Raw genomic sequence first — 9,682 nt, 5'->3', positions numbered from 1 at the left:
TGTGTGTGTGTGTGTGTGTGTGTGTGTGTGTGTGATTGAAGGTGTGTGTGTGTGTGTGTGTGTGTGTGTGTATAAAAATATCCCCCCGAGTTCCCTCAAATTGATTTCTTTGTGCCCTCAAATTACTAAATCATGTTTCAAAATGACTTAATTTTTTTGTGCTTTCCTCCCGTTAACCTGTAAAACACATTAAGATCGGTCCAAGATCACATTATAATCTAGACATCTACAGCTAGAGTTGTGAAAGATCAAGACAAATAGAGTGAAGATGATTGAATATTAATTTTAAGAAATGTACGTAACCCCGACCCTACTGGAGTCTGTTTGTAACAGGAAAGGCTAACAGTGTAATGTATGTAGTTGAGTGTTGAGGCTAAGGCCCAAAGCGTTGATGTACTGTATGTAAAACATATTTTACATGTCAGTGTATTTGCGTACTTTGTGAGAGTTTGCAACAGTCTCCCACTGTTGTGTACCTTTTCAGGTAAAAGTCCAGCTGAGTAATCCTTCAAAAGTTTGCATAATATTGTTCTTTTATCGATTCTGTCCAGGAGACCGATGGTGATTTGATGTGCTGAAATCAAGTTCATTGTCTTTTTGCGTTATGTTTCCACTACATTTCTACCAGGCAATGATTATTCTACAAATACAAAAGAAAGTACAAAAAGATGCTCTTCCGTTTCATGTGAGATTTTTCTCTGAAATGCATCTCTGAAAAGTTATTCACGGTCTGTTCACGTCAGACCTGTCTCAATGCATACATCCAACTCTGTTATGTATGGTAGATGGAAGCTGTAATCAATTGTTCAGAGAGAAAAACTTGAATGCAATGTCTGAATGGGCAAAGTAAAGGGTCAATATCCGAGGTATAGGGGCCAGCACACTCCCGAGTCTGTCCACCTGAGTACTGAGTCTCGTTCAGGAACACAGTAAAGTCATCCAGTAATCCTCTCTACTTTTAAGGACTCACTTTTCCCCTGACTTTTCATTGATTGGGGCTCCTTGGCTCTGTGTGTCTTGCGTGCAGCAGGAAATGGGGCTTGGGGTGTAATTAAATGGAGTGATTCGGGCAGCCTTGCTGGGGGATCCTTGGCGGAAATGGACAACTCCGCCCACATGGCTGTCGGACGTACCTGTGGAGACATTGCTGTGGCTCCTCAGGGAGACGTCTGAATCCCCGTCCTGGACGTTACTCCCAGAGGGGACACTCATCTTTCTGAGCAGCGCCAATCGGGGCACTTCGTCTGAGATCACTCGAGCTGTTTCTACCGCCGGAGAGGTGCTCGAGTTGGTCTTGTTGTTGGAAAAATCTTCCGTCTGGACTGTCGCATCGCTTGTCTTGCGAGATGCGAGTAGAATGGTTGGCAGTTTTCCTGGAAGAGCTGGTGGCTTTGGCCTTTCCCCGTCAGAAGAAGGCGCCAGAGGTAATGCATTGGCTGGCAGAGTGCTTTTCAAGATCTGAGGTACATCTTCATCCCTTATCCTCCTCCAGGTGACTCTGTCATTCAGCCGGGATGCAGATCTCTGCCCTTTCTTCTTTGTATCGTCCTCGCTCTTGGCTCTGCCGCTCGAATCGGACGATGACGAGCGGAGGGAAGAACGGCTGGTCACTCTACTCAGTATGTTTATGCTCGGTGACGAGGCATGACGCTTAAAGGTATCTTTGTCTTCTTGTTGCCTGGCTCCAGACACTCTTCCAGGCCCCTTTCGCTGAGCCACCCTGCAGGGGCTTTCAGAGCTAGTTCTCCTGGCTGAGCGTCTTGCAGCTACGTCACGTTCACTGGAGGTCGCTCTAGAGAGGGGTGTACTCTGCTTCTGAAGGCCACGCTCCGGCCTCTGGACTTGCTGTTCTTGTCTTGGATCTTTTACTTGCACCCTCCTCTGGGCTTGCGCAGCCTTGAGTTCCTGACAGCGTGACGAGCAAAGGAAGACAGCCGAAGCTCCAGGAACTGCTCTGCGGGGGGATCCGTTCTGAGATCGAGGCATGTTGCGTGCAGAGCCATCGCGCCTTAACGCAGTCTGTGATTCCTTAATGAAAGTCAGCTGTCTCAGGAATCCATTGCGCTCAGACTCGCAGCCGCTTGAATGGACAGAAGACATCCTGACCATTTCAAATCGATTGGCGGGGGACACCCTTTTTCCGTTGACCTGATTGGTTTGTCTTCCGCTTGTCTGGTTAGTTACCAGAGGTGACAGAGCTCTGGGCCTGACTGCATTTTGCATAAAAGGGATACGGACGGGTGACTTTTGAGTTTTGGGTGGTGGGGATTTTTGAGTTTGATTCACAACAGGAGAGCGTCCCCTTCTTTCAGGGGGGCTGCTAGCTGGGGAGGCATTCTTTTTCTGGATGGATTTATTTGTCTGAATCGGGGATGTTATCTTTTTCTGCGACTGTTTGGATGGTGTCGAGCTTTGCGATGATCCAGAGGATGAACTTTTTGGTATCCTTGGAGGCGGAGTAGAGCTCCTCTTTGGCAAAGACAGTTCAATGTCCTGGGGGTAACCTAATCGGTGAAGGCTCTTGGATCTGTGCTGAGCAAGGTTTGGGTTCTTTGGAGCATCGGTCTTGGTTGGTACTTTCCTGGGAGGAGGTATTTGCGATGGAGCCGCCTCTTTTATCGGTGTATAGATCACTGTCCTGCCTCGGAAAACCACTGGTAAGTTCGGAACTGGCTTGCGCTGTGCGAAGTCTAGAGGCTTATTCGCCTTTTTGTCTTTAGCAAATGTCCTTTCTTTGGGTGTAAAGCTGGATGTTGACATGAATGACAGGACTGATTCAGTCTCTTCAGAGGATGGGTCCTGAGACTTTGATGCCTGCAGCCCAGTGACTACACAGTTAGCACCTTCTTGTATGGCTCTCCATTCAATACTATTGAGGTCTGAATCTTTATCCCATGCCGTGTCATCACTATCCATTTCCTCATCCATGTTCCATCCATCAGAGGCCTTTTGTTTTTGAATATTTTCTGCCTTCCTCTTCCTGGCAGCAAGCTTCCTTCTCTGCTTGGGCATGGCAGATGTAATGCATTTCTGAAGGAGGTCATCCTCCGAATCCATGCTGACGGAGCTTGGCGAGCTCGGCTCGTCGTATTGGCTGTGAATGTTCATAGGCTTTGTTTGTTTCATCATATTCAGTGTTTTGTTGTGTCTGTTTTTGTACCATATTTGCTGGGCTTTTGATTTATGATCCTCAAACTCAGCATCACTCAGCGAACTAAGCGAGGAGCTCAGTGAGTAACATGCCAGGGATTCATCCTTTATCAGATTCTGTTTAATCCTGTGAAATCCTCTGGGCATCGCTTGGGAATTATCAATCCTGCCAATATTTGTCATGCTCCGGGAGAGGGTATTTCTACTTGCCTCTCTGATCTGTTTTCTACTTGTTTGTTTCATTGCGTCATTTTCGTCATCATAGAAGCTGTTACTGTCCTCTGAAGAATGAGTCATTTGTCGGAAGATTGTTTTTCCTTTTTGTGATACCATATTAAGGTTACTGTCTTTGTTCTGCTTAATGACCGGCAGTTCAAGTTTCCTGATTGGGCCTTGACCTTGACCTTGCCTCTTCTTTTGTTGGTTAGGAGACTGATCACGATTTCTTTGGTTTGCCACCCTATCGGCTACCTCTTTGCTCTGCATTAGCACCCTCTGTGTGGGAACTATGTGTTTGGTTGCTCGGTTAATTTGTATCTCGGGTGGATAGTTCATCTTGTTGGGTTTATGGAAGTGTGAGAATATCCTCAAGTCTTCTATCCTCTTTGCCTCGTCGTCGAGCAATTCCTGTTTGTTCATACCTTTGGCTGTGCAGTCTTTAGCGCCCCTGTCCTTCACAGGATACTGGAGTGTTTCGTCACTAAGTGATGTTGTGCTGGAGAAGTTTACTGGTGTACCTTCCGCAGAATCTGTCAACGATGAATCATCCAATTTGAAGTCCCTTTGCGGGATGACAATTCTTCTTCCAGGACACATTTGGGTTTTGCCATTGGGGAGCATCATGTACACGGGAAGATGTATTGGCTTTCGGATCTGGGAATTGAGAAGGTGAGGAGGGATGGTGGTCATCAGCGAAGGTCTTACTTTTCTGAACTTGGAGGGCATTGCTGAGTTGATGCATTCCTTTAAGATTTCTATGTCATCGTCTGAATTGCCTTCACTATATCTCTCTCCGTGGTCGAATCCTTGCTCGTCCTCGTCAGGGAAAGGAATATTTTTGTCATTCTGCTTAAGTAGAGGGGTCAATTTCAGCTCCACATCTTTTTGTATGTAGTGTTCGTGAAGAGGCAGAGCACTTAAGCTCGAAGCACACGAGAAGTTTTCAGTGGGCTTTTCCACAGTGAAGTAGATCATGGTGTCCAGGTCAGGAGGAAAGTTAAACCTCTCTTTGCAGTCGGCTATCTCCATGAACTTGCGCAGGCTGCTTTCCCATTGGCCTGCTATTCCTGTGGGCTGTGTTTCCGGTCCATTTGGCTCAACGCAACATGGAGTTTTACTTCGACTAGGAGGCATGGTTTGCCCTGGGCTGTCGGGAAGATCACTAGGGCTTATTGTTCCATCAATCATCTCACTGCATGGATCACTTTGGATTGAGCTTGCAATAGAGGGAGACTCAAAGCTGCCCAGTGAACTGACTGAGCTACAGCGACTCATTACCAGGGGTGTCTCGTGGATGTAGTTCTCAGATGAACTGGAGGGAGATCTGTCTTCAAGTATGGCTGGCGACGCTCCTCTTAGGAACACCTTTTCCTTTTTGGCAGCACAGGGAATCTGGATGGGATTGGTCTCTTTGCTGGGGAAGGTTTTTGAGTCAGTCACCAGCAGCTGACTGTCACTCAGATCCTCCAAGGTTTCATCCTCCTCAGTTCTCTTCACCACTTCTCCATCCTCCACTTCTATTATTTCCAATGATGAGTCACTCTCCAGCTCATTTTCACTTTGTTCATCCAGCGCTTCGTCTCCGGAAGAGAGGGAGGACAGTGAACTGCAGCGGGAGAAGCAAATCGGGGTGTTCTCCACTGAGTATTTCTGGACCGTCTCCATCGGCCCGATTGTTGGGCTTCTGGCGGATGCCATTGGGGAAAACTTTGTTATACTACCCCCAGTCATCACAGTAGGTACCCATGCTTGTCTCCTCATTGCTTGGGCAGCCTGGACATTGATGGTCGTCTTTGCTACACCAAATTTGGCCACGCTCTGAATCAGCGGGACCTGTTGATAAGACGGAGACAGTTTAATTGAAGTCATGCTGACGTCAGAGGAGAATTTAGTGGATACACTGACAGGTGTTTGTGCAGGTTGATCCTGGTTCTTTTCTGCATCTGTGCCGCTGAGCTCTCGAGCTGTCACATCATTGTTTTCCACAGAATCTCTCTCCGGGATATGTTGCTGGTTAGTCTCATTCAGGACAGCAGTTCCTACATTAAGGTAATCTTGATGAGCCACCTTAAGATCAAGCTGGTTGGGTCGTTGTTGCATCAATAGAGCTTTTGGAGCAGGTCGCATTTGATCTTTGCTGCCGCAGTATCCATCACTGGTGCTTCCACTGTTTAGGCTGTCTGTTGATACACTTGTATGGGCAGTTTTGAGGCGCAAGAGTGCATGGGCTCTATTGAGGCGTTCCCTGTGGGCCAAACTGCTTGTATCGGAGAGACGGCAGGGGGAGCATGATTTTGCTCGGGCTTCATTGAGTTCCATACCATAAGGCCAGTCAGCCAAATGGTCTTCAGAGCTGAGGCTGAAACTGTCCTCGGAGGACGTGTGCATTGTGATGTCCTCCACTAACCTGTCGATCTTGGCAACCGTGTTGGTGATCTTCTTAGCTAGCTTCTCTGCAGCAGCAGATACATCGTCAGGAGGTGCGTGTCTCTTCTCGGCCACCTGGGGCATGTCTACGTCTCTCTCAGGTTCACTGTCCCTCTTACGTGGCTGATTCTGCAGGAAGTTAGAGTTGGTAAGGAACATGGACAGCATAGAGAAACTCCCAGTGTCCAGGCTACTGGAGACGTTAGGGGCCTCATCATCATCGAAACAACCAGAATCAGACGCGTAATCCTTTGCCAGGCTCTCAATGTGCCGTAGCGGCTTGTTGATGGTCAGGTGCTTGGGGCTCTGTTTCTCAAGCGTATCAAAAGTCTCCGCTAGGTGTTTGGCATCCAGCTCCGCCTCCAGAGCCTTCTGTTTCCTCATGTAGAGCGAGGGCATGCACGAGCCAGGGGACACGACGGCAGCATCCTTATATTTCAGGGGTCGATTAGTGAGGAGGTTCCTTAAAGCTGCGGCGCTGCCCATGGCTATCATCTTGTGCTTGGAGTGGATAAGGTTGCGCAGCATGCTGACCGCCCCGAGGTCCCACAGCAGCTCTTGGTCTTTCGGACTTCGGGCAGAAAGGTTCCAGAGGGTCCCGCAAGCGTTGCTCACTATGGTCAGACTGTGGGAGCGCAGGTGCTGCAGCAGAGTCTGGAGGCAGTTGTGGTCCCTGAGGATTTGCCTGTGAAGTAAGAAAGCAAAAGACATTTTAATATATCTCTTAAGGCCAGTGGTGGAATAAGTATTCCAACACGTTCTCACACCCATCTCATAAAATATGGACGCTTGGTCAGGTGCCTTTGTCGTTCTTATTGATGCTAAAAGTCTCCTTTAGCGCTTTAAGTAAACGCCCTTGGTCGGGACTATTGCCGTCCCTTTAGCACTATAAGTAAACGTGCTTGGTTGGGACTATTGCCATCCTTTTTGACGCAGTTATGTTTAGGAAAGGGTCGTGGGTGGGCGTACGGTTCTGTGACACGCGGGAGGAAAGAAAAAAACGACTATAGCAAGCGTGACAAGTGCGACGTGAACCCCGCTCTCCTGGGTGAAAGTCCTGTGTTTGACCCATCCACCCCCCCCAACCAACCTCCTTACATACTACTCTCTAAATCCTATTTAACTGCTGCTCTCCCCGGTGCGTTTACACAAACACGCTGAAAGACGCCTTTTTCGTTGCATCAGACGCTGTCCAAACGTCGGCATGAGAACGGGTTTAGTATTGAGATCATTTACTTCTCTCAGCTCTCAGGTAGTTTGGACTTCCATTAGCTGTTTAAGTGTAATTACTAATGTTAACTATCATTTTAGTGATCAATAATTAGCCTGTGTCCATGTTATCTCCTTACATATACCTACGCTCTCCGTCTCTGCTAGATTGGGAATGATTGAGATTTCTCTTGGCACAGCTACCAGAAGACTTCCAACTTTCAGACAGGTTGCTCACGTCACATCTACGTCTTCAAGCTCAGTTGGAGGCTGCTCAGTAACGCTCAGCCATCACCGGGAAAGAGCTTCTAATGTCCTTCACTGGTCTCCGTCCAGAGACACGGGATCTGGTGGTCCATTATATATACTGTCTATGCTTTTACCCAGCGCAACTGGCCGAGCTCATGAATAGTAATGAGCTCAGGCAACACCATGTCAGACTGACCAGCTTTTGTAATTTCTCTGCTTATTTCTGTTCAGTGGCTAGAGCTGAGAGAGGAGGTAGCAGTTCATTTTCACATTCACAACATAACACAAACACATATTATGGACTTTGCATATTTAAAAAAATGCAAGTAAAAACAGTTTTCTGTGGCAGGGCACCTTTAAGTACAGTGAGTTAATGTAATTAGTTACTTTCCACCACTGCTGCAGGCCTGTACACACTGGGGGTTATAAATAAATACATTTGAAAGCTCGCAAGTGGCTGTTGAGTTTGGTTTTCTTTGTCCAATGCGAGTCGGTGTTTGAGCCTTAGAAACCAACCTGTAGTCTTCCCGCGTGGCGACCAGACTCGAGACGTTTCGGAGGATTCCTCCTCCGCTCTCGATGATGGCAAGCGAGTTGGTCTGACATCGGTACGTCAGCGTGCTGACCAGGAAGCCCAGAGCGCCGTCCACCGAGCAGATGGCCACCTTGTTGTCGATGCTGTGAGCCGACAGATTCCACAGAGCGCTCAGGAGGCTCTTCAACGTCGACTCCTGAAACAACGGCAAACAAAACCAAAAAGGTTTAATTAGGCTTGTTTACAAACACACAAAGCATACTCACTGAGCATACTTTACTGGGACCTTTTATGACATACTATGATTTTTATTTTTTTATTTTATTTTTTTGACATACTATACTATGACTTTTCATGTATTTGTATATCTTGTTGATGTTTGGCTGGATGTAAAAATGGATGTTTTATTACATTAGCACAGCATTTTGCAATGAATTCCAATGTATTTATTTATTTGTACCTTGCCTGTGAACTGTCCTCCTCACAACATATAACAATCATATATATTGTGTGTGTGTTTGGGGTTTTAATATTATTTATGTTGTTGATTGTTGGAGAAGACGATGCAAGAAAATATTCTGTGTGAACAGACAGTTTTATCTTTTATGTATAAGTCATGAAAAAAGTGATAGTATAGTCGAAAAAATAAAATAAAAAAGTCATAGTATGGACAAATAAAGTTATTTGAATTGAGTTACCTTGGTGGCCTGCAAGGCGCAGGTCATCAGTGCAGACACACAGCCGATGTCTCGAAGGACTTTCTTGCTGTTGATGTCGGCCCTCCAGGACAGATTCCTCAGGATGCTGGAGACCACCTGATGCAGCTCCTCGCTGTCGGAGGCCAGCTGGGCCACCAGCGCCTGCAGACAGCTCTTCTTAGAGCACAGAGTGGCCTGAAGGGAGAACACATGGAGGTCAAAAAGACGGGACAGTTTGTTGGTGAAACAATAAAGACTTTAAAAAAAGTGCTGCTGTCAATCACGAGGCCTCTCTGTCAAAGAGTCACTAATAAAAAAGTCATGAAGAAGTTATAGTATAGTATGTCAAAAGAGTTATAGTATAGTTGTCGAAAAAGTCATAAAAAGTCATAGTATGTCGAAAAAAGTAATAAAAAGTCACAGTATAGTATGTCGAAAAAAGTAATGAAAAAGTCATAGTATAGTATGTTGAAAAAAGTAATTAAAAGTCATAGTATAGTATGTTGAATGAAATGGATCTTTCACATGAATACCTTGTTGACGACGTCTCCGAAGGTGAGGTTAGTGACAGCCATCCCTGCGTAGCGACGCAGAGCCATGTTGATGGGGTCGTTCAGCATGCCGTACATGTCCTGATCCAGGTGGATCAGATCGGCCACCACCTGCAGCCCGCCTGGAAGAAAAAAACAACGGACTCTCAGCCAAACGTGTCCCTGTTGGTAGGTAGGATACAACAGACTCTCAGCCAAACGTGTCCCTGATGGTAGGTAGGACACAATGGACTCTTAGCCAAAAGTGTCCTTATAGAATAGTATATATCGAAAAAAGTCATGAAAAGTCATAGTATAGTATGTCGGAAAAGTCATAGTATAGTATGTCGGAAAAGTCATAGTACGGTATGTCGAAAAAAGTCATAGTACGGTATGTCGAAAAAAGTCATAGTACAGTATGTCGAAAAAAGTCATAGTACAGTATGTCGAAAAAGTCATAGTACGGTATGTCGAAAAAAGTCATAGTACAGTATGTCGAAAAAAGTCATAGTACAGTATGTCGAAAAAAGTCATAGTATGGTATATTGAAAAAAGTCAGAGTAAGGTATGTCGAAAAAAGTCATAGTCGAAAAAAGTCATAGTACAGTATGTCAAAAAAAGTCATAGTATAGTATGTCGAAAAACGTTATAGTACGGTATATCAA

The 9,682-nt window shown here is 46.0% G+C and overlaps 1 protein-coding gene across 1 annotated transcript in view; it reads right to left on the bottom strand.

Annotated features, from left to right (window-relative positions):
• The window catches only part of apc2 (APC regulator of WNT signaling pathway 2), a gene marked incomplete at its 5' end in the record, with an annotated part of 9,186 nt that extends 26 nt beyond the window's left edge, over positions 1–9,160 (bottom strand). Inside the window, 4 exons of the mRNA XM_078244684.1 lie at positions 1–6,481; positions 7,771–7,985; positions 8,488–8,682; positions 9,021–9,160. The exon at positions 1–6,481 is cut by the window's left edge and continues 26 nt beyond it. Of these exons, the coding sequence (XP_078100810.1) occupies positions 967–6,481; positions 7,771–7,985; positions 8,488–8,682; positions 9,021–9,160 (6,065 nt within the window). The remainder of the gene's footprint in view (positions 6,482–7,770; positions 7,986–8,487; positions 8,683–9,020) is intronic.
• Between the last annotated feature and the right edge of the window lie 522 nt (positions 9,161–9,682).

This window comes from Sander vitreus, unplaced genomic scaffold (assembly GCF_031162955.1).
Source record: "Sander vitreus isolate 19-12246 unplaced genomic scaffold, sanVit1 ctg288_0, whole genome shotgun sequence".
NCBI classification, from domain to species: domain Eukaryota; kingdom Metazoa; phylum Chordata; class Actinopteri; order Perciformes; family Percidae; genus Sander; species Sander vitreus.
The sequence above is the reverse complement of the archived record's forward strand: the minus strand, read 5'-3'. Positions and strand labels throughout refer to the sequence as shown.